Genomic DNA, 23,686 nt, shown 5'->3' on the forward strand with positions numbered 1-23,686 from the left:
GTGGGACTGCGGTACGGGTGGATGACTAGTTGCCTCACATGGAATAGCTGGTCTACATAATGGAAGGATTGGTAGATTGAGTGAGGAAATGGAGGTGTTGGTTCCCCTTGGCTCAGTAGGGGTTGCTAGTCAATAGTTAATGAGGAAATTGACATCTTTGAAGGGGGGGTGAGTGTAGCGCATGTGATCATAGGATGAAATTTAGATATACTGTCACCGTGAATCCTTGGAACCTTGGGGGATAAATGGGGATAAAATAGCCATTAAGGGCTCTCTCATCAAGCAATTGCCCTTTTCCAGTCTTAAGGGGAGAGAGATAAATCACCATAGGATAAAGGGTCAAAACTATGTGCGCTACAGAGTGTCCATAAGAACATGTTGACAAGTATCTTTCACAATTATATTTAAGACAATAGTCTGGATAGAATATGAATGAATGATGAAAACTTGTGAAAGTGATTAGGGTATCAATTTTCAACAGCTTGGACTTTAGGACTTCATCCAACACATACAATAGCCAGCATTCTTAAGATACTTGCTACACCAAAGGAAGAGGAGATTTTTACTTTTGGATCACCATTTTAGATTTTAATCAACATGAGAATACTTAGGAGGCAAAGTCTTCAAAAGCCACAAAGAGCCAACTAGCATACAACATGTGTGCGAGAGCAGCTTGTAGAGCTACAAATGCCTAAGAAAGATGATGAAAAGGAATTAACTATTTTCTTTGATACTAAGTAGCTAGACACCATTAAAGTAGCGCACGTGGTTTTGACCCTTTATCCTATAGCGATTTACCATAGGATAACACCACGAAGCGGAACCTAAACCCTCTTTGTGCCACGTGACAGCGTCGCAGCTTGTAGAGCTACAAATGCCTAAGAAAGATGATGAAAAGGAATTAACTATTTTCTTTGATACTAAGTAGCTAGACACCATTAAAGTAGTGCACGTGGTTTTGACCCTTTATCCTATGGCGATTTACCATAGGATAACACCACGAAGCGGAACCTAAACCCTCTTTGTGCCACGTGACAGCGTCGCAGCTTGTAGAGCTACAAATGCCTAAGAAAGATGATGAAAAGGAATTAACTATTTTCTTTGATACTAAGTAGCTAGACACCATTAAAGTAGCGCACGTGGTTTTGACCCTTTATCCTATGGCGATTTACCATAGGATAACACCACGAAGCGGAACCTAAACCCTCTTTGTGCCACGTGACAGATGCCACGTGTCACATGCCACGTGTCCAAAGGAACCTGAGGTTTAGGGCCTTGGGCCACTGAACGAAGGAACAGTGCCAAACTCCCAAGCGTGGAGCCAAGGAGTGATGGAATCAGACCACGGAGCAACTCCCAAGCATACAACCCAAGGAGCGAAGGGACAGGGGACCGGAGTGACTTGGAACAGTCTTGGAGCAACCAGCATCCCAATGCCAAGACCAGCATGCAAAACGGAGCCAAATGGAATTTGGTGCTATTTCAGCATACCGGTAGCCTAATGTGAGGATATGGGTACTCCACCAACTGGCATGGAATGGAACTTGGGCTTAGACCCAAGCCGGACGCAGAACAAAGACAAGCACGCAAGCGGGAGCTAGACTATGCCTCAGGTTGGTCGGCCATGCCCGACCTACCCACTATCCCTATTATACATTTGGAACCCCCCACAGCCCCCCCCCCCTGAGGAACACACGCTTTGGGCTTTCACCCCAAGCCTCCCTTAATATCAGGAGTTAGTCTCTGGGACAAGCTCGAAACTTACTAAATATGGAATGTCCCTAGATTGTGAATTTAGACACGGGACGAACACCATTGTGTTCAGGACGATCTCTACATTCCGTAGATATGCCAAATGAGCAAATCTGGACACTTTCCATAAATAGCATTTGGGACCAAAATGAGACCAACACAAAGGGCATGATAGCGAGGGTGTTTGGCAGACACGGTAAGCTATTATCTAGCGATATTGAGGGACCAATCTCAATATCGCGGGGGTTCTTGATACTAGCAAGTGCAAGCCAATGATAGGAGTTTCTCAAACCAGGCTGAGTATGCTCAGCAAGAAACATATAGGGTTCCTACCTTATGTTTATCCGATCTAAGTACACGGTCATTGACCAGTTTCTCAACTAGCTCAAGTGGGAAACTGATAATAGGTCCAGCAATACCGACCTCCTACCGTCGCAGTAGTAAGGTAAGAGTGTCCGTAAGGACTAGCCGACAGGTAACTTTCGATACCCGAAGTCACATTCGTGACACTCTCCCCCCCTTGGGAAGATCAACGTCCTCGTCGATGCATACTCGAGTCTACAATACCGCCAAGGAAACAACTCCAAAAAAAATTCACAGTACTCACACTATGTGAGAAATGCACCAACTTAAATGAGTTAGGAGGCAACCTCTTTGTCTAATGCAGATGCGCTACCAACTCAGACACCTTCCGGCCGTCACTGACAAGGAAATGACCAACAGAGTAAGCCACCCTTGCTGCTCTGGGTGTCACCCAGCTACAAAAGTGTGATATGCTCCTGCCCGCAAGGACATAGAGAGAAAAGCCAGAGGCCCTAACCCTCCTAAGCAAAGAAACCAAACCCGTCGGTAAGGTTTAGATAGACTACTGTAAACAGGCAGTTAGAGTTGTTTACACAGTCACACCCTTTCAATGAAATAAGGAACATCGACAGAGAGGCGGGTTATGTGACCAGTCGACAGTAGCTACCTCATGACTAGAGATTTCACCATACACACGAAGTGCCGAAGCCAGTCTGCCTATACTGGCCCAAACTCAAAAATCAATATATGGACAATATCAAAGTCATAAACAATGATATCTTAGAGTCTTAATTATCAGTGAATATATCTTAGATGAGAATACAAAAGTATTCCAGGAAAGTTATCATCCGATAAACTAGTATTTGAGTATAGGAACCACCAAGATCATCATAATTGGTAAACATAGGAATCACCATCCAACAAAATTCAATAGTAAGTAGATCATCAAGGAAACTCAATGATGAAACTTAACTATTGAAAATTGTAGACAATATGCTAAACAACTTACAAAACACAACTCAAAGAACACAAAGTATCATTGAGTAACAAGTACAATGCTCGCGAATATATCACCCGAAGGAAATAACATCCTAATCTATGAGAACTAACTCGAGCAATAATCAATAGAACAAAATGAATGTTGCAAAACAAACAAACACTTGTTCATATCAACCATTGCACTAGCCAATCTAAATAGATGTCAGTCAACAATACCAAAGAACCAGAGTTGCTCAAGCAAACATTTGCAATATCCTATTGATATCTCAAACCCAAGAGAACAATCCAAGGCAAACCACAAAGAACATGTGGTAATGTGAAAAGCCATAAGCCATCAAAGAGAACAACTAACCATCATGAAAGATCATCAATCATCCTATCAAAAATATATATGCAGAATCATCGTCTAAGAAGGAATCCACCATCCCGAAGAATAGCAAATCATTCTAGATCAACGATAATCAAGCAAAACTTTCGACAAGGATAATCAACTATCTTAAATGACAGTCAATCATTATTAATGATTGCTAGATGCAAATACTAACTTCAACATCAAAGCTAAGAGCCAAAATGCTTTCCCCCAACAACTTCTAACAAATGGAATAATGAGCAGAAAGCTCAAGGAACCAAAAGCTCGAAGAAGCCTATAACCAAGTCTTTCCTACTTATAATCACGAGTCTCATAGAAGCTAACTTCAATGCTAAAGAAGAAATCATGGTGCAACCCACAATATCTTCTTCAACACATCCATAAGCCAAACTTCATAATGCCAAAGCTAATGAAGAGCATTTCTGCATCAATCCAAAAGCCAAGCGTAACAAAGTTATGCTCAACAATAGACAATACTTGAACCAATAGACTAATCCCTATAGTCTTGATTGATCCACTTATAATCATGCCTAGGAAGGATCCACTAGTGCCGTGCTAAACAGCTACGGATCAGCCTATTTGCCACTCATAGCAAACCCAGGGAAAGTTTATTTTCACCCATGGTACATGGAACAATTCATGGAACCACCGATAGGCTAACATTAATCCTGCCAACTCAAAGTGCAACCTTGAATTGCTAATGTGCCTCACTCACGAGTCCAAGCGCAAACTCGTGCTACTGGAACAACTCAATCCTTCTTATGAGCCCAAGAGCAAGCTCACATACTATGGTACAAAAAAGTAACCAAATCCATACCCAAGGAACGATTGTGAAGCCTTTGCACCCAAACGTGTACCCATTCGGACCATCGTTTTCATCTCTGCATATGCAACGAGACTAGTTGCCCAATCTCATTGAATAGTACTCACTGAGACTCATACCTCTGATACCAAATGTAGCGCACGTGGTTTTGACCCTTTATCCTATGGCAATTTACCATAGGATAACACCACGAAGCGGAACCTAAACCCTCTTTGTGCCACGTGACAGATGCCACATGTCATATGCCACGTGTCCATGCCACATATCCATAGGAACCCAAGGTTCAGGGCCTTGGGCCACTGAACGAAGGAACGGTGCCAAACTCCCAAGCGTGGAGCCAAGGAGTGATGAAATTGGACCACGGAGCAACTCCCGAGCATACAGCCTAAGGAGCGAAGGGACAGGGGCCCGGAGCGACTTGGAACAGTCTTGGAGCAACCAGCATCCCAATGCCAAGACCAGCACGCAAAACGGAGCCAAATGGAATTTGGTGCTATTTCGGCATACCGGTAGCCTAATGTGAGGATATAGGTATTCCACCAGCTAGCATGGAATGGAACTTGGGCTTAGACCCAAGCCGGACGCAGAACAAGGACAAGCACGCAAGCGGGAGCTAGACTATGCCTCAGGTTGGTCGGCCATGCCCGACCTACCCACTATCCCTATTATACATTTGGAACCCCCCACAGCCCCCCCCCCCTGAGGAACACACGCTTTGGGCTTTTCACCCCAAGCCTCCCTTAGTATCAGAAGTTAGTCTCTGGGACAAGCTTGAAACTTATTAAATATGGAATGTCCCTAGATTGCGAATTTGGACACAGGACGAACACCATTGTGTTCAGGACGATCTCTACATTCTGTAGATATTCCAAATGAGCAAATCTAGACACTTTCCATAAATAGCATTTGGGACCGAAATGAGACCAACACAAAGGGCATGACAATAAGGGTGTTTGGCAGACACGGTAAGCTATCATCTAGCGATATTGAGGGACCAATCTCAATATCGCGGGGGTTCTTGGTACTAGCAAGTGCAAGCCAATGACAGGAGTTTCTCAAACCAGGCCGAGTATGCTCAGCAAGAAACATATAGGGTTCCTACCTTATATTTATCCGATCTAAGTACACGGTCATTGACTAGTTTCTCAACTAGCTCAAATGGGAAATTGATAACAGGTCCAGCAATACCGACCTCCTGCCGTCGCGGCAGTAAGGTAAGAGTGTCCGTAAGGACTAGCCGACATGTAACTTTCGATACCCGAAGTCACATTCGCAACAGTAGGACAACAACACTTTAACTCATTACACAACAATGACAAGCATGAAGGGCTTATCAAGATATGCTAACCAATATGGAGGAATTGGCTTAAAGCTGTGAGGAGTCACCACAAACACAAAGTACCATGGTAAAGTACATGGCCTCTAGAACAATTTCTAAAAGGTAAACATTAGCAAAAAAGCATACAAAGTAGTGGATACAACTTCAAAGGTTTGAGAGAAAGTTTTGGCTAGTGAAGTGAGCTAGGACTACAATATTCTTTGCTTCTTCTTACACCAACATCTCAGGTTCAACAACCCAAATATGTGTCATGAATGTCTATGAACTACTTTTTAGTCTAGCTGGTTTTCACCAGTGGTGATTGGTGCTTTTGAATGCTGCTGGTGATGTATAACAACACAAAAGGTTTTTGCATCAGCCAATAGTGCAATGGTATCTTTGACTTTAGGGGTAGTGAATCCCTTAAATTTTCATCAAAAAGCTATGTAGCACAAGATATGATTGACATTGTCTCCACCAGCTACTTCCAGTCAACAAAGAAGACCATATATCTGAGCAGATTCCTTCATCCTTTAGGCTTCGAATCTTTCAAGTGGTGGGGAAATTTAAGATATTCTTCATATCCCTCACCACTTCATAAGGCCACCAAATCAATAATAGAGAAATAGAGGTCTTTCCTTGTATCGAAACACCTAAAATCATCAACCAAGAGTCCTCTTTCTCCTAGGAAACAACAATCTTCAATGCAATCATCTTTGATGGTCACCAAGAGGAATTAATAGGAATTTTGTAGGTCTAGCCAACCTTTGGAGTTAGACCAAGATTCTTCCATCTCAAGGAGCATTCACCAAAAATTGGAGATTTAATGCATTTGAGTAGGCAAGACTTCTACTTTTTGATGATTTCTTTCATTCTTTCATTCCTTTCTTTATTTTTTCTTCTTCTTTCTTCCACCATTTGTTCCTTTTCTTTTCCACTTTGATGGAGCTGGATCACCAACCTTTAAGGAGGCGTCAATTCCACTTTTCCCAAGAGCAGACCCTTCAGCTAGATGTGGATCAGTGCTGAAAGAAACTAAATAAGAATTAATAATATCAACTAACAAATAAATCATTCCAATGAACAAATTGTGTTAGCCTTTTCTGTGTGATGACAAATGCAAAAGACAACCTCCCCAAAATTATGTAACTATTTATGTTGATGGATCCAACTTTAACTATATATCCAAAAACTTAATTGTTCAGAAGAGATGAAGTGCATTACTTTAGAAAAGAAATAGATTAGTAGTTACATTGGAATATTTTTTGGCCTATAGCATTTCCACCCTTATGGATCTAAGATTTGGAATGGTATGCAAAGGCTTATAATATATAATATGAAAAAAGCAAAACTATGTTCAAATTGTATATCATTTTTCTTTTGCCATATGTAGATTAAAGACATCATTTTGCATTGTGGCTGTATTTGCCATACATTTGTTGATTTACTCAATATGTTACACATATAAGACTCCAAAAACAAACATATGAACAATCACATCTACCCTTGTTTTTTATATGGCTTGCTATAGAATGATTTTCTCTCTTGTATTAGTTAGTTTATTTGGAAAACATCTAGCAGTAAAAGTTTTAAGAAGTAACCCTCAACATTTCTCTCCACAACTTAAAGATGCTATTTTAAAAGCAATACCCATAGTGATTAGTCAGATTCATCCTACAGCCAAATTCTTTGCTGGAAGTTCAGTTATCTATACTTATAATGGAATTAAAATTATAATAACTGCTTTACATCAACAAAACCCCCACCATTTTATGATTTACTTTGTAGTATTTTTCCAGATTATGAATCTTTTTTTTCTGGTGAGACAGTACAACGAAATCTTCAATATTTAGAAAGTGTTGCTATTAGAAATGATAATGAGATCACCAATTTTGCTGTCAATGAATATATTACAAAAACTTTTAGTTTAATCTTTAAAATTGATAATAATGAGCAAAGTTACTCTTTACACAATAAGGATAATAGTAACAATACTTTATATCATACCAAAAATATTATGAAAAGCCCAAACTGTTTAGATTGTACATGGAGACGTTCATGTATTAGAAGTATTGATGATTCTTCATATTTCTCAAATCTACAAAGTGGAGACTATTTAGAATCAACTAATCATCAATTTATATTATTATTGCACATGAATTGCAACCTTGTGCTTTATAAAGGTAAGATTATATTCTGGAAAATAATTTTAAACGGAAATTGTTGCTATTTAAGAATTCAAATTGATGGAAATCTTGTGATATACAATGAAAATCATGAAATACTATGGACATATGATATATATTGGAAAATTAAATTTAAAGCTATGGCTTTATGTGTAGAAAATACTGGTCATGTTGTGGTGTATGACACTATTGATGAAACTTGTGTTTTCTACGAACCTAAAAATTTTCCTTGATTATTGCAAATTAGTATGATGATGGATATTTATAAAATATAATATTTTAATTTTTAATTGAGGGGCTAATGTTGTTTAATATAGTATTTTTTAATTTAATGTGATAAGTTGCAAATGGGAATTTTTCTTTGAAAATGTTAAGATCAAATGATAAATTGTATTAATATCATTCGTTTGATAGAATATTCCGTGAGTCCAAGTTGGGATTCTTCACGAGAAACAGTCGCCGAGGCTGGATCACGCTCAAATGCTTTTGGTAACTCTCCATGAAGATCTCTTGTGCCTGGTCTTTTGGTAGGGGAAATTCCAAGCATGGTCACGAAGTTCTCTCGGCTCTAGCTGCTCGAAGGCAGCAATTCCATCTTCCATTGGTGGCCTGTCCAACTTGGAGGATTGTCTAACAAGCTCAGAGGCAGTGTTCCTTGGACTGCTATTCAACCTTGTTTACGCGAACTCTCTCGCTGGCCAGATCCCTGACGCCTTCACTCGCAACTTCCATGCTGCCTTTCCTGGCCCATTCCACCATGGTTGGCGACGCTCAAGCTTCGAGACTCGGATGACTTCCTCACGTCGATGCTGAGCTTGTTCAACAACAGTATCACTCATTCCCCGGACACGACTTAAAAGATGGACAAAAAGGCCTTGACTATCAGAGGAAAAGAGGAAAATGTTTGATGAGAGCTTAGAGTAACTATAAAGGACATAAAGGTAAGTCTAGGATTCAGTCACCTAGAACGCAAAGAAACGATTTCCAAGGATTGTGAGCTTCCAGAGTGGGGATTTTGATACGCACAGTGCAATTGCATCGTGATAAAGACTCATCGATGAAATTCGCAGCTTGACAAGAAGCAAGGAATAACCCTAAACCCTAAATGTTGACTAAATGCGATGGATTACTTTAAATTTCTCAAGGCAAGAGAGTAGAAGATTCTTTCATGGAAATGCTACAGGAGTATGACTACAAAGAAAATATAAGTCGGACGAGTGGAACAAGCAGCCAATCTTTATACAAAGCTTTGCTCCAACGTCGCTTATGTACATCTCGAACATAACAGACTCTCCAAAGATCTTACTGATCGACAATTACACGGTTCTTACGCAGGTCACAAACCAGGTATCCAAGTCGATTGTATGCTGAAAAGCTTCAATTGTGACAGAGATAACATCAAACCGATACTTGGATTTCATCAGCAACTATGTTGTTGGCATTGGAAGGATACGATAGTGCCTCCAAACACCACCACTGGTTATTTGATGAACGCGACGCACCTGGTTTCAAAATCTCACTCTCGGCATCTCCAGGTTTGTCCGCTCCAAATTTTCTTACCTTTCGCTACCCTCGATTTTCTCTGTTCTTAAGGTTCATCCCTACACGTTTAGGAACGAGAACCAGTTCCTACATTTTAATTTTCATGAGGATCCATACGAGGAATTCGGATACTGGATCAAGACTGTTCAAGTCGAGGACTCTTCACGGATTTTCCAGGGAGCTTGCACCGGTATCAGGAGTGGAGCTGCAAAGAGTAGCGAAATGGTTTGACAAAGTGGCAGTAACGTTTATTTCCTTTCTCTGGATGTAAACATATGGAAATTTTCCAAAGGTACGCGGGGATATTTTTGGCTATGGCGTCGCATGGCAATGCGGCTAAGCTCGCCCTCGCAGCAATTCTTCTCGGCTTCTGCGGCGCCGGATTTGGAAGCCCCACTCCAACGCCGTGGCCGGAGCAATTCCACGCGCTGCTCCTCCAAAATGCGAGCGGCAAGCTCTCCACGGTCGACCTCTGGTATGATTTCCCTAATGGCAGGAACTTCAACATCATCCACTCGCAGCTGGGATCCACGCTTTACGATCTCGAGTGGACAAACGGCACGTCCTTCTTCTACGATCTCGACGCCGGCAGTTGCAGGACTGTTCATGTTCCAGTGGGGATTTTGCCACCGGATTGGCTGGTGGGCAATTCCACCTACATTGGCGTGAGGGAAGTGGGAGGATTCACTTGCAATGTCTGGTCCAAGGCCGATGATTTCATCTTCTACTACGAGGATGTGGAGACAAAGAGGCCTGTGTATTGGATCTTCTACACAGGTATAGTCTCTTCCTTCTCGCTCTATTAAGAACTAAGAATGAAAATCTTCCAGGGAGGGAAGAGTATGTCATGACTTTCGAGCCTGGCAAGGTGCTCGAGGATGAAGGGTGGCAAGCGCCATGGTACTGTTTTGATCGCGAAGAAAACAAGAGTTTCCAAGAGAATGGAGGTGATACAAAGGAACCAAGTGAGCTCTTCAAGCACAGCACACTTGGAAAAAAACTTGGAAAAAATCTCGTATGACAAACTTCGACACTACGGTTTTGTTTCCTAGCCAGAGGGTGAGCTGCTGCACGGCCTTCTCGTTGATGAAGGTCTTGATCAACACCTCGTCCAGGATATTGGATCCAAACATGGAGCTGGCAATCAGCTGGAAGCCAGGGAAATGCGAGTTGAGACGATCCCAGTGGCGGTGTGAGCTGCCAGTGGATCAATTCCCGGGAAAAATCATCACGTCGTCTCTGGAGATCACCCGAGCGAAGAGCTTGTTGTCCGTGGTGACAAACCCAGCGTACCTCAGGACTCATCTCGGATGCATGGGGATGGGTGTGAGGCGGGATCAAGCCACCCTTTGCTAAGTCGAGCCTCACGATGGAAAGGACCAGCGAGTTGAGGCCCATTGTTCGTGTTAGCTGATTGCTTGAGGGTGGTGCGTTTGCAAGGGAAGGTGAGATCCTTCGGGGTCCACAGTATTGACTCAAAGAGAGACCATCATTATAGCTAGCAGTGAGAATGGATTCATGGATTTTGCAATGAATGTAGAGATTGTCTTGAACATGATGGTGTTACTAGATTTAAAATTTTAAATATTCAAGAATATTTTATATATATCCACTTACAAATTTGCTTAAACAAATAAGAAATAGTGCACTTTTATTTTTGGGTCATTTCTTTTTATCTTTAAACTCTAATGAATTGTAAAGTTGTTCTATACACCTAACTACTGTAAAATGTCAATTACCTCCATATCAAGCATTCAAAAGGCCTTTAGTCATAAACAAACAATAGATATGTAGCCTTGATTACTCTTCTATCAGCAGACTTTATATGTTCAATGGCTTACTTTTTAGGCTTTATATACCTCCCAATTATGCTAGCTCTCATAATCAAAACACTTCCTAAAACACAAGTTTTCCAATCTTTTTGTTGAACTACTGGCATTGGAACTCCTTCTGGCTATTGTTAAGCTATTTGTCACAGAAGATTATCCAAGAACATATGCTAGACCTTCATATCTAGTTTTGCAGTTTCATATTTGCATTTAACACATAAGCCATCACTTGGTGGATTGTTGAACTCATCATAGCAATATCTGTAGCCATTAATGTTGGAAGGGAGGTTATATATCCCTCCATGAAAGCCTTCTTTGGATATTGTTGACAGAGTAGAGCTTGTAACCATAGCTTCATTAAAAGCTCTTGGAGACTGAGTTCTCAGCCTGAAAACTATCCTCCATAATTTGTTGAATAGCAACCACTGCAATGATACTAACTCTTGGCAAATAAATTATTGAATGTTTTGAATCTAGAAGAACGTGCATTCTCTCCAAACTAAAGAGCTGGCTTTTGGACATTTTACCCCATATGCCTATCCATGTTCACTCTAGTCTTGGTAAAATAAATATAAAATATAAATCTAAATTTTAAAATGAATTACTCAAAAGCCAATTGCAATGACCCTTATAGTTGAACAATTTGCCATAGCTAGTTTTACAACTTGATAATATAAAACATTGAGTTTATCTTTTTCATGCAAGAGGTTCGATGGTATGTTAAGAACGACGGCATGGAGTTAGCTGATGTTGGTAGCGCCAGGGGCTGAATAAGTGATAAAACATTTCCATGGTGACATGGCTCAGCTTTTCAGCCAGGGAATCTCGTCTGGCTTTACAATATCAAAAACCTCTCATCGACCAAAGCTTGCACCAGCTTGGAGCGGCCCATTTCAGGTGAAAAGCATCACTGGCGCAAACTTTTTTTTACGTTCAAGTGATGGACGGCCGCATTCTTCAACAGGGTTCATCTTCGATTCTACTACATATAACAGCAGGCAACATACACACAGAAGTTCTTTGCTTATTCAGTTCTTACATTTTCCTTGTTTTGACATCATTTTTGCTTCACCATGCAGACCCGTCATGGAGAGTCTCAAATATAACGCATGCAGCCATCAAAAAGATCTATGAGTTTTATTCACATCAAAACACTTCCAACATTCTACCTCTTCCTCCTAGTAGGGGGAGTAGTGTATTGCTCTAACTAAATTACCTGGCAATGAGGAAACTAACTTCGAGCCATTACTTGCCGAAGCCCTTCTTTCACAACATTCAGGTGCTAGAGACAATTTGAGGCCCTTTTTTCACAATATTGTTGTGGATGCTAAAGACCAGAGTGCAGATATATTGGGATATTCCCTCAAGATGCATGAGCGCGATAGTTTTGCCTCACTGTAAGATTGACAAGAGGATATCACTGAAAATGGCTGAGCAGAAGCTGTACGAGAAGAACACGGTGGCCAAGAAGATAAGTATTCAGACATATGTTGCGCTTGATGCAAGCAAAGGCACTTCCGAGCATGCAGTAACGCAATGAAACCGACCCCAGAAAATCCAGCCGGCATGCTGCTTGATAGAGCGTTTTTTTCCTGGTCCCAATCGCCGACCACTCGATAACCGGGCATATGTTGTAGTTGCATGATCAAGGAGCTTGCCTCGCTCGGGAGAAGGCGCAGCATCCAAGTATAATTCGGCCAGGAAAAACCCCAGTGCCTGGTACTTTTCCAGCTCGAGAAGAAGCTCGCTTTGCTCCTTCCAGTCTATACCACCCGCTCGAGAATACCGTGTCCAACGTGATATAGTCCACTGTCTTGCATAAAATGCGTCACCTCACTAGCTTAGCGGGGCAAGAGGCCGAGCTCTCAGAAGCCGGATATGCCAAGGAGCCGTTCGCAGTGCGCGATACCTGAAGCCTCGGGACCGACTTCGACCTCTAAACGCGAGCTGTCGATGATGAAACGTTGTGTCAAGCTCCTGGGACAATCGGCCACCGCCTCCTCGCCTTTGATCAGGCTCCGTAGCCGAGTGCTTCGACGTTCTTGTGCATGGCTGTCTTCGACTTCTGAGAGCTTGATCTTCTCGGCAAGAGAGACGGTGTCGCAGCCACCATTGTTGAGAAGAAGATCATCTGTCAGCTTGGCAGAAGTCTCGCCGCTGCTCCATCGGGACCTTGCACCGAGAAGAGAACGCGAGAATTGGCAAGATAGCAGCCGTTCTTCTCTTTGAGCTCCTCGCTCTTCAAAACCTTCCCTTGCTGCCTGTTTTGCACTGACTACAGAGTAGCCTTGATAAGCAAAAGCCAAGACGGCTCCTGTAGCGTTAACTTCAAGTACTGCTTCCTCTTTTCCTCTTGGATGTATCCGGGACAACGTCGAGCTTCCTCTTCCGTTGAAACGAAAGGTCCGGTGCCATAGTGCTTTCCTTCAATAACTCTCTTGGTATGAAGCGCGCGAGGGTGCGAAGGATGGAAGCGTTTCACGACTGTGTCTGGCGATTAAAACTTCGACAAGTTTCTCCACAAGTGGAGCATTGCATCGGATTTTCCTCGCTAGTTGGAGAAAACACATAGAAGAACCAGAAAAAGGCCATCGCAAGTAAGAACCCATTTCGAAAGCAAAGCTTTCACCAAGTGTTTGAAGTCACCTGTGATTTGATCCACAAAGGATCTTGGGTGATCGCCTTCTTTGCAGCATCTTGGTAGAGCTTCGGGAGATGAGACTCCTGTAAGCAGTTTCTAACCTGCGCTTCGTTTGTGAGGGCCGAAGGCTCCAGTCGGCTTCTACTCTCGTTGATAGGTGAGATCGCATACTGGCGTCACGCAGAGAATCGAAGAAGAGATCGCTCTACTTACAATCGCCGGGAGCTCCAAAAAACCCTAATCGAGACCAAGGGGAAAGAAATGTATCGCATTTCAGGCGGAAGCAGCAGCGCCGAGAGTCTCCGCCAAGGCTCTTTTCTTCCCGAGCTCACCTGCCCATGGGCACGCACTTGCCCACGGCGGCAACTGCTGGCGAAGAGATTTCAAAGAAGCGAATGGAAGACGAGAAGACGTGGGTGTGGAACTGCGTCATCAGAGACTACGGCATGCTTGGCCGAGTCGATTGCGCTCGAGAGGCATTTCTCCAGTGTCCAGCTAGGAACTTCCTGAGCTGGAAGCTCCTTGCTGACGCATATGCCCAGAAGGGGCATTACTGGAAAGTGCTAGAGATTGAAGAACAGATCCTGGCTGTGAGGCATCAGCTTGCTCCGCTTCCTCCTTCTCCAGCATCCATCTTTGATGCTGTTGCTCTGTACCAGAAAGGCAAGAGCAGCATGGGAACTTCTTCAAGTGTTTTGCCATGAGGAAAATGGAAGGCAGCTTCTTTTTTTGGCATTGGGGAAATACAAAACAGTTTCTATGCTTCTTGTGTTCACTTCCCTCTTGACTTATGGCGATGCCCAGCTTTTCAAGCTAATTCGGTCCATGCTAGAAGAATCTTCACTGACTGAAGAAAGCCTCATCCATCTGGCAGGCAAGAAAGAACTCAAGCGCCTCAAAGACTCTTACCACGGCCTTCATCTGTCGAAGACTCGGGGCGTTCCAGTCACTCAAGGCGTTTCAGTCGTTCCAGTGGAAGCTACGCGAACTGCGAAGGAACCAGCCACTGAGGGCGTTCCAGTGGAAGCTACGCGCGCTGCGAAGGAACCAGCCACTGAGGGCGTTCCAGTGGCAGCTACGCGAGCTGCGAAGGAACCAGTCGCTCAGGGCGTTGCAGTCACTCAGGGTGTCCCAATGGAAGCTACGGGAGCTGCAAAGGAACCAGCCACTCAGGGCGTTGCAGTCACTCAGTGTGTTCCAATGGAAGCTACGGGAGCTGCAAAGAAACCAGCCACTCAGGGCGTTCCAATGGAAGGGCGAGCTGCGCGTGAGCTTCTCGAGGCTTTGTACATCAAGGGCTCATTCTGTGTGTTTGGTGAGGATATGCGGCTAAAGGAGAAGTCTCTGAAGACGCTCAAAGCAATTTGAATTGCTGGAGCTCACTGTGGGGCTTACTGATGGGACAAGGAAAAAGCCAAGCAGATACGTAAAGACACTGGCAATCCATGCCATAGCAGAGGCGGAGCAGCTGTGGTGACGTGCCTGAAGAGTGCCGGCCATTCATGAACTCTGTCAAGAGTGTCCTTGCAAAGCTGAGAGATGACGGTGTCATATGCTAGGACCTGGGGCTTGTGAATGTCCAGTTTTTTACGATGCGACAACGTTGTAGTAGGATTTTAACCTAGTAACCGACATCCCCGAATGCTATGAATGGTGTCAGTGCCTCTGGCCTACGTTGTAAGTTTTTGCAAAACAGGCAGCGGTCACACCAGCTCAGGTCCATGCGTGGTTATTATCAAGTCTAGCTTTGGGCCACAGGGGTCTCACTGTACCTCTCCAGTTCCCCGGCACGGCACTCGGTCGGCATCAACAAGCTCGCGTTTCTGACCGGAGCATGTCCTGAAAGATACTAATTTTTCGGTTACGAAAGCTGGGCTGGTGAAGTGGCCAGGAGAGCTTCACTCCGCGCGGTCACTCCGGAGGGACTTGCTAGTGTCGAAGGGGCCTTGCCTGGAAATGCGTTGGTCAGGACTGGAGTGATCGGGCTCTCTGTTCAAGGCAGTCCTTGAGACTTGGAAACATCTTTTGGCGTCCTCCAGAGGTAGCTGTGTCGCGCTTAAAGATTCGAGCTTCGAAAGTACGGTGTTCGTGGCATCTTCACCTCCTCGAGCTCGATATCTAGATGAGGGGTAGCCGCGCGTGGAAGTCCTCAGCGCTGGAAACTCTAAGGAGGCATGAGCGTGGCAGAAGTGGAACGGATCTAGCACGATTGGTGTGTGCAGGGAGCACTCTTTTTCCTTTTCTTTTTGTTCCGGTGCTCCTTACTATAATATATCTAACGCTTGAAACTAACCATAACCGCTAGACCTCTCCACGTGGACAAGTTTGCAATAGACATGGGAGGGAGCTTGAATGCCAAGTTCATCACAACTGCGCTGCCTATCAACATAAGTCCATCGGCGACACATCCTCGAATCGCCTGGGCTCGCACCTCCTCACCACGATCTTCTGCGCTGCTCCACGGTTTCCATGAAACCTTGTATATCCTCCACACTCCCGCGATTGTATTCCTTGATCCACTCCACCAGCTGGTTATACACGTCGCGCTCGTAGCAGCTGTCCGCTGAGAAATCCATTTCCCATGGCCTCTCCCGCAGCATGCACATGGTGCACGAAGCTTCCCAGCCGGACACTCCCGTGCAAACATCAGAGCAGTAGCAGCAGTAGCAGCAGCAGCAGGACTATTACAGTGGCTTCAAACCGCAGCATCACTTCCCTTTCCCGATGTGATTCATCTCTTGCGCATCCAAACAAATCCTGCTCCATACGCTCCAACTTTCCACGGACGAGCTCGGCCAAACTTGGGCATTTACATCAGCCGCTTGACGTCCCGCTTGACGTCTTCTGCAGCGGCACACCCTGAAAGCTCCTGACTTTCCTCGGCGCTCCAAGTTCTCAGTTCCTTGGTGATAGCGAAGGATTGTCGTCGGGTGTCAGGAAAACTCCAGCGCAAGATGGCAAAGTTGGCAGCTCGTTGACACACATATATAAGCATCCCGAGCGCTTTTTGAACTCGTGCGATTGCACAGCATCGGTTCACTTGCCCATTTCCAACGATATCCTTTTGTCCATCTTGATGCTAAATCCTTTCTTTTGAGTGCGCCGGTAAATCCAATGAAACCGAGCCAGAAAAGCCACCCGGCATTCCTTCTGATGCTGCTGCTTCTTAGAGCATTATTTTCCTGGTCCCAATCAACTTCCAGAGCCGACCACTCGATAACCCGGCATATGTTGTAGTTGCAGTGTCGAGGAGCTTGCCTGGCTCGGAAGAAGAAGAGGCAGCATCCAAGTATAACTCGACCAGGAAGAGATTGGACCTTGAACTCCTGCCATTCCCAGTGCCTGGTATACTTATCCAGCTCGAGAAGAAGCTCGTGCTAGCCTGCTGGAAACCCACTTGAGAATACCGTGTCCAACGTGATATAGTCCACTGTTGTTCTCGTAGTCTTTCGTCACCTCTCCGCGGCCGCCTCCTCACCTTTGAGTAGCCGAGTGGATATAGTCGAATTCTTTAGTCATCCATCCATTGTAGCTTTCGCATATCTCTTCATCTGACAGTTGACCTGTGGTAACTGCGACACTGTCTCTGGTGCGGAGAAGATAAGCCATCCAAATATATAGATAGTAGTGAGGTGGCGCTACTACCACCTAGGATCATGTCATAGAGAGTGTATATACTTCACATCTTGCTAATTCTCTCGCATTCTCTTCCCGGTGCAAGGTCTAGCTGAGCAGTGGAGAGAGTTCTGCCTCCTCGTCCCAGTTTGACGCGTGAGCCCTCGTCTTGAGTGAAAAGGATTTCGCATTCGTTCTTCTCTTTGAGCTGCTTGTAGTGTAGCCTTGACAAGGAGAAGCCAAGAAGGCTAGCGTTAGCTGGACCGAATATCGCTTCCTTTTCTTCCTCTTGGATGTATCCGGGACAACGTCGAGCTTCCTCTTTCGTTGAAACGAAAGGTTGGTATGCGTCCATTCCAAACTCCGCAATGCCAGTGCCATGGTGCTTCTCTTCAATAACTCTCTTGATATGAGCGAAGGATGGAACTTAAGCAGACATTGATGCGGCCCGTCTCCTCTCCAATGGAGATAAAAAATTCGACAAGTTTCTCCATGGAACTCTCTGATACGAAGAAAACTGTTGGTACTATTTTCCACGCAAGGAATGGAGATATGGAGAGCAAATTCTTACAATGTCGTGGACTGTGCTCAAACGCTTTGCGTGTGATATTAAGCTTTCCAAGTGAGCAGGTGAGTGTTCACGATTCCAAAGGACGACATCCTTCGATCGCCAAAGGCCTTCCTCTGGCTATGTGTCGACCAAGTTTCTATTAAGTTAAAAACCTGCACCAGAAAACATGATCAAAGGCAAGCTTTTTTTTCACTCACATTGCATCGGACTTTCTGCCAAAGAAACAAACAAATTCACCATAAGAGCTCGCGAGTGTTTCAAGTTACCTGTGACTTGGATCTTGGATGATCGCCTGGAGGAGACTCTGCGCCTTTGCGAGATCCCACTTGACAGGGCATCTTTGTAGAGCTTCGGGCTCCAGCTCCATTGAGCCATGATCTGCAGCAGGTATAGGCGCATTTCTCAAATGGAGATTGGTCATTGCTTCCGACGGCCGGGACGTAGTGATCATGCACCTCATTAATAATGAATTCTTGAAGTCAGAATCCAAGCTCAATTCATCTAGTAACGTCGCTACCACAAACACCTAGAAGATTATTGCAAATGACAGTCCCCCCCAAGCATGGAGGGAACACACTACTTGTGTACTTCTTTACCTCAAGGCGAGAATTTTTATAGCTCCATGGCGTGTGCTCGAAACTGCTCTTGACCACAAATGCGCTCAACATCTTATAAATCTCTGTATTATGAATCATCGATCATCTCTCTCTACCGAAACTGATCCGGTAGAGCATATACCTGGCGGCGGCTACTCCTCATGTGTCTAAACATCCCTCTCTCTTCCTCAAAATCAATGGGCTCACACCTCCTCGCCACGATCTCCTGCGCTGCTCCCTCCTGCGCCTTGTAATCCCGCAGCAGCTGCTCAATGTACACCACCTCAAACCTGAAGAGATTCACGCAGCAATCCGGTTCCCAAACCTTGTAATCTTTAATCTCAATCTCGCGATGGTGCACCCTCGATCCACTCCACCAGTTGGTTATACACGTCGGGAATCCATTTCGCCTGGCCTCTCCTGCAGCAGCTTGCTGCACAGCAAGTCGTCCTCGAGCTCTTCAACAATCCGGGCTTCAAACCGCAGCACCACTTCCCTCGTCCTATCAATGTCGCTTGCGCATCTGAACAAATCCTGCTCCGCCCAACATGCCATTCGCTCCTTAAATTCTCTAGCACCTGGAGTGCATTTGCAAACCACATTGGACGGTGTGAACTTGGGTTTCCACGATGATCTCCGGATGAGCTCCGCCTCCTGAACTTGGGCATTTTTATCTGCCGCTTGACTTTAGCGCGTACTGCTTTCACGAGATCTCGGTGCGTTTTCTCATCCAAGCTATACACGCCAGAGCGGAGGTCGGCGTAAGTGATGCCAAAATAGGGGCCCTCTTCACAACGCTCAGATAAGCATCCCGTCTCATCAGAACCTGCCCTGGCCCTATTCTAGTAATTGTCTAATTGAATTTTGGCCGAAAAAAATCAAATCCTGTTGCTGCCTTGAGAAACGCAATTTGAACAGACATGGGCTCTCGCCCATGTGAGCATTGCTGCTGCTCGCAAGCCGAGAAATATATAGCCTCGCACGTGAAGCATGAGACTGATGGATGCATAAAGCAAGGATGCTCGCTCTCCATGCTTCATACAATCTTCAAGCTATCTTCAAGCTCCCTCTTCACGATCTTCGCTTTGAGGAACTTTAGCCAAAGGAAAGAATTGGAATATGTGTTGTTTTCTAGGAAATAGAGAAAAATGAAGGTTGATTTCGAACTCATGTGTTTAAGCGAACTTTATTGAACTAGCTGGAAATGCGTCATGTTGACAAATTTGGAGTACTTTTCCTCATTCTCATCGTACCAGCACCACTCAATGAGCTTGTACCATGTAACATAAACCTTGCTATTGTAAACTTTCAAGCTGACCTGCACATCTTTGTTGACTGGAGTGAGATAGCCTACGTCTCTCATTGTTACAGCATCACTATCCTGATTTCAAAAAGCTGCACCTACTCGCTGAAAACCTCTTTCCGAAGCGGCTAAGTCCAAACTGGTTATATATCTCACAAAGAAGTGATCCGGTTCATGAACATTCTTGAAAGGTTTGAGCATGCTGCTTCACACAAGTCCATCACCTGAATTTAATGCAGGCCTCAACTGTGACAGAAATTTGACACGTCACGCTGGGAGACACGTCCGTCTTTCTCGATGACGATGAAAGATGACGCTGATCTCGCGACAATGGTGTCGGGCACGCCATCTCCATCTCATGCCTCTATTAGAAATCGATTTTCTCCGTGAGAAAGGATGACGGGCATGGCCGAGAAGACCTCTTCTAGGACTCCCTCGAGACCATTGAAAGAGCTTTTGCGCCTCTTTGTATGCCCAGTTTCGGATTGCGTTCCAAACATCCGCTGAAATATCGCATCAAAACAGTTTTTCTTGCTCAGTATCATCCAATGCGCATTGCCGTGAGAAAAAGTTCTGGCTCAATGCTGCCGCTGTTACAGTACATGCGGATTAGCATGTTGGCGAGAAACCGCGTGGGCTCTGGACAGCGCTATGTAGCAGTGGGGAGAGTGTAAAGCTCCTCATTCCTTGAAGAACCATAAATTTTAGCAGGTTTGGGGATATTGCGGCTCACAACAATTCTTCTCGCCTTCTGCGGCGCCGGCAACGCCGTGGCCGGAGAAACTCCACGCGCTGCTCCAAAATGTGAGCGGCAAGCTCCAAATGGCAGGAGCTGGGATCCACGCTCTATGATCTCGAGTGGACAAACGACACATCCTTCTACGCTCGACGCGGGCAGCTGCAGGTGGGGAATTTTGTGGTGAGCAATTCAACCTGCACTGGAGGATTCACTTGTGAAATCTGGTCCAAGGCCGATGGTTTCACGAGGATGTGGAGACGAAGAGGCCTGTGTATCGGATCTTCTACACAGGTATAGTCTCTTCCTTTTCGCTCTAAGAACTAAGAATTAAGCTCTTCCCCATGACTTTCGAGCGAGCCTAGCAAGGTGCTCGAGGACGAAGGCTGGCAAGCGCCATGGTACTGCTTTGATCGTGAAGAAAACGAAAGTTTCCAAGAGAATGGAGGACCAAATGAGCTCTTGAGCATTCTCCAGCACAAGACACTGGCGGAAATCTGGTTTATGACAAAGTTTGAACATTGTCGTTTTTTTTTCACCTATCTAGACGGAGTGAAGATTGACTTGAGCTGCTGCACGGCTTTCTCGTCAATGAAGAAGGCCTTCATCAACACCTCGTCCAGGATTTTGGATCCAAACAAGGAGTTGGCGATCATCTGGAAGCCAGGGAACTGCGAGTTGAGCGTGACAATCCCCACTGCGCTGGTGTTTCCAACGTTGAGCTGCCAGTGGATCAAACCCCGGGGGAAGATCATCACGTCGCCTTTGGAGATGACTCGAGCGAAGAGCTTGTTGTCCGTGGTGACAAACCCGGCGTACATGCTCCCCTTCACGACGTAGATCATCTCGGACGCGCGGGGATGGGTGTGAGGAGGGATCAAACCGCCCTTCGCGAAGTCGAGCCTCGAGATGGAGAGGCCCAGCGAGTTTAGGCCCGGGTACTCTAAGACAGATCCAGGCACCGCTGCAGCACCGAGTGGATTGCTCGTGTTGGCTGAACGCTTGAGGGCGCCATAGATGAAGTCCTCGGTGGTGGTGTTGGAGGCTCTTTTGCAAGGGAAGCCATTCATGGTGAGATCCTTGGAGAGGTCGGCGACACAAAAGTCTTGCAGTGGATCGGGGTCCGCGGCATCGACACCTGTAAAGAGTGAAAGAGAGACAATCACCATAGTCATCAGCAGCAGTGCCAGCGAATTCATGGGTTTTGAGACCACTATCTTCATTGCTTTGGAGAGTAGAGTGTTCGTAAGAACGAACTTGTGAAAAAGATCAAGAAAGAACTAGCGATGATTGAAGTAAAGAGGTTGGAGCAGTACTTATATGCGATATTAACCTTTTTTCACGCGAGAACAGTCGTGGAAGCTCTTGAGCTTGTGAGGAGCGTGAATTTTTTTTTTTTACCTTTGAATTTATAGCCTCCAAGGTGATCTTAGATTGCGTGTAAACGTCTACTAACATTTAGTCATTGATAGATAGCTTTTTGGACCCGGCAGCGAAATGGAAACAACAAAGAAGAACAGTGCAAAGTGTTGACTAAAAGCTACTATGAACAAGGAGTTTGTAGCTTCTAAGTATTTAAACTTTTTTCTTGGCACAAAGTGTGATTGAAGTTGCTGGTAAGTAGTAGTCAAGCAATTTGTCTCGAGCGAACTGACTGAACTTGACGATGGTGCCCTATAGTCACTGCACCACCCAGGTAGGCATGGGACCATACTAAGTTTTTCATTCACACATACTACATCTCTCTAAATGCCAAGTTGATTGTGTCGATTATGGTGTCCCATGCTTTGAGGTACTTTGCAGCATCTGCAGATGTCACAGGATCTCCCAGGAGGGTGTGTGAAAGTTGAGTGTGGGGAGGTAAAGGTGTAGTCGTATGGACACTAGATCATTGCTTGACTTCAAGTTGGCAAAGTGATTTGAGTTGACCTATTGCAGGACCTCCTAAAATGAATATGCCCTAAACACATTAAGTATATTTAGGAATATCCCTAGAATCATAGCCATGCTTATTGAGCTTAGGAGCATATATTATTGCATTGTAAACATCTTTAGCTCCCAAGATTATCTCAAAGTTAAATTATAGTGTATGTGGTTTTCAAGGATAACCCCAGAGTGGAATGTAAACCCTTATATATGTGGCAAAGGGTAATGGAGCAGATCAAGGTTTTGAGCCATTAAATAAAGGGATGGAGCTAAATTCCTAAATATATAGTTAAAAAACAAAGGAAGTAGAATATAGGACAACTCTTAAACATATAACTTAAGAAGAAAACAACCAAAATATGGAATAACTCATGAGCGTACACAAAGGGACAAAAATAGAGAGTGATATAAAAATAGTTTTAGAGTATTTAACATCCCAAAGTTAGGATCAACACGTAAAATAAAGCTTGGTGCAATTTTAGCATATTGATAGCTTAATGCAAGGATATAAATGCTCCATTAACTAGCATGATATGAATTTTAAACTTAGACTCAAATTAGAAGCTAGATAAGGATAGGTATGCAAGTAAAAAGGAATGCATGCTTTGGGCTTTCACCCTAGGAGTTAGTGTCTAAAATAATCATGAAAACTTACATAATGACATTAGATTGCAAATTTGGACACAGGAACAATATTATTGTAATTAAGACAATCTCTACATTCTGCCTCAACAAAAAATCTTAACACTTTCCACAAATAGCTAATAAGATCAAACAGAACTAATACATAGAGCATAATAGTGAGAGTGTCTTGATAGACATGGTAAACTATCACTTAACAAGTATTAAGGGTCTAAGATTAATATTGTAGGGGTTCCTAACACTAATAAATGTAAGCCAATGAACAAGTATATTTGATTAATAGCATTTAAGAATTCTATCTTTATGCTCCTTTGGCCAAGTGCACATGTGAAAATTAATTTCTCAACTAATTTGGGTGGAGATTAATAAAAGGTCCAACAATACTAATCTTTTGTCGTGGCAATAAGAAAAGAATATTCAAAAGAATTCATTGATAAATAATTTCAATACCATAGTCATATTTGCAATATAAATGAAAGAAAACAAAAGAGGGGATATGTTACTTGAGAAAGTGAGTGGATGAATAGAAAGTGA

The 23,686-nt window shown here is 44.2% G+C and overlaps 2 protein-coding genes and 1 long non-coding RNA gene across 3 annotated transcripts; 1 reads left to right on the forward strand and 2 right to left on the reverse strand.

Annotated features, from left to right (window-relative positions):
* The first annotated feature begins 9,566 nt into the window (after window positions 1-9,566).
* On the forward strand, window positions 9,567-10,329 carry LOC9633994 (uncharacterized protein At4g14100). Its single transcript, XM_002965399.2, has 2 exons — window positions 9,567-10,070; window positions 10,124-10,329. Exons 1-2 carry the CDS (start codon window positions 9,569-9,571, stop codon window positions 10,312-10,314), a joined length of 693 nt encoding a protein of 230 aa, XP_002965445.2. The 5' UTR covers window positions 9,567-9,568; the 3' UTR covers window positions 10,315-10,329.
* Window positions 10,330-18,594: 8,265 nt separating this feature from the next.
* LOC112344940 lies at window positions 18,595-19,305 on the reverse strand. Its single transcript, XR_002991889.1, has 2 exons — window positions 18,871-19,305; window positions 18,595-18,810 (listed from the first exon to the last, which is right to left on the reverse strand). It is a non-coding gene; the product is annotated as an uncharacterized LOC112344940 (long non-coding RNA).
* Window positions 19,306-21,032: 1,727 nt separating this feature from the next.
* LOC112344924 (putative germin-like protein 3-2) lies at window positions 21,033-21,888 on the reverse strand. Its single transcript, XM_024670524.1, has one exon. It carries the CDS (start codon window positions 21,805-21,807, stop codon window positions 21,124-21,126), a length of 684 nt encoding a protein of 227 aa, XP_024526292.1. The 5' UTR covers window positions 21,808-21,888; the 3' UTR covers window positions 21,033-21,123.
* Between the last annotated feature and the right edge of the window lie 1,798 nt (window positions 21,889-23,686).

Source organism: Selaginella moellendorffii, unplaced genomic scaffold (genome assembly GCF_000143415.4).
Source record: "Selaginella moellendorffii unplaced genomic scaffold, v1.0 SELMOscaffold_6, whole genome shotgun sequence".
Classification (NCBI taxonomy): Eukaryota; Viridiplantae; Streptophyta; class Lycopodiopsida; order Selaginellales; family Selaginellaceae; genus Selaginella; species Selaginella moellendorffii.

What these genes read in the sequence shown, in the direction of transcription:
- LOC9633994 (XM_002965399.2), top strand. Translation starts at nt 9,569, where the DNA reads ATGGAAATTTTCCAAAGGTACGCGGGGATATTTTTGGCTATGGCGTCG. An exon ending in GTATTGGATCTTCTACACAG is followed by an intron (nt 10,071 to 10,123) that starts GTATAGTCTCTT and finishes AAAATCTTCCAG; the next exon opens with GGAGGGAAGAGTATGTCATG.
- LOC112344924 (XM_024670524.1), bottom strand. Translation starts at nt 21,807, where the DNA reads ATGAAGATAGTGGTCTCAAAACCCATGAATTCGCTGGCACTGCTGCTG.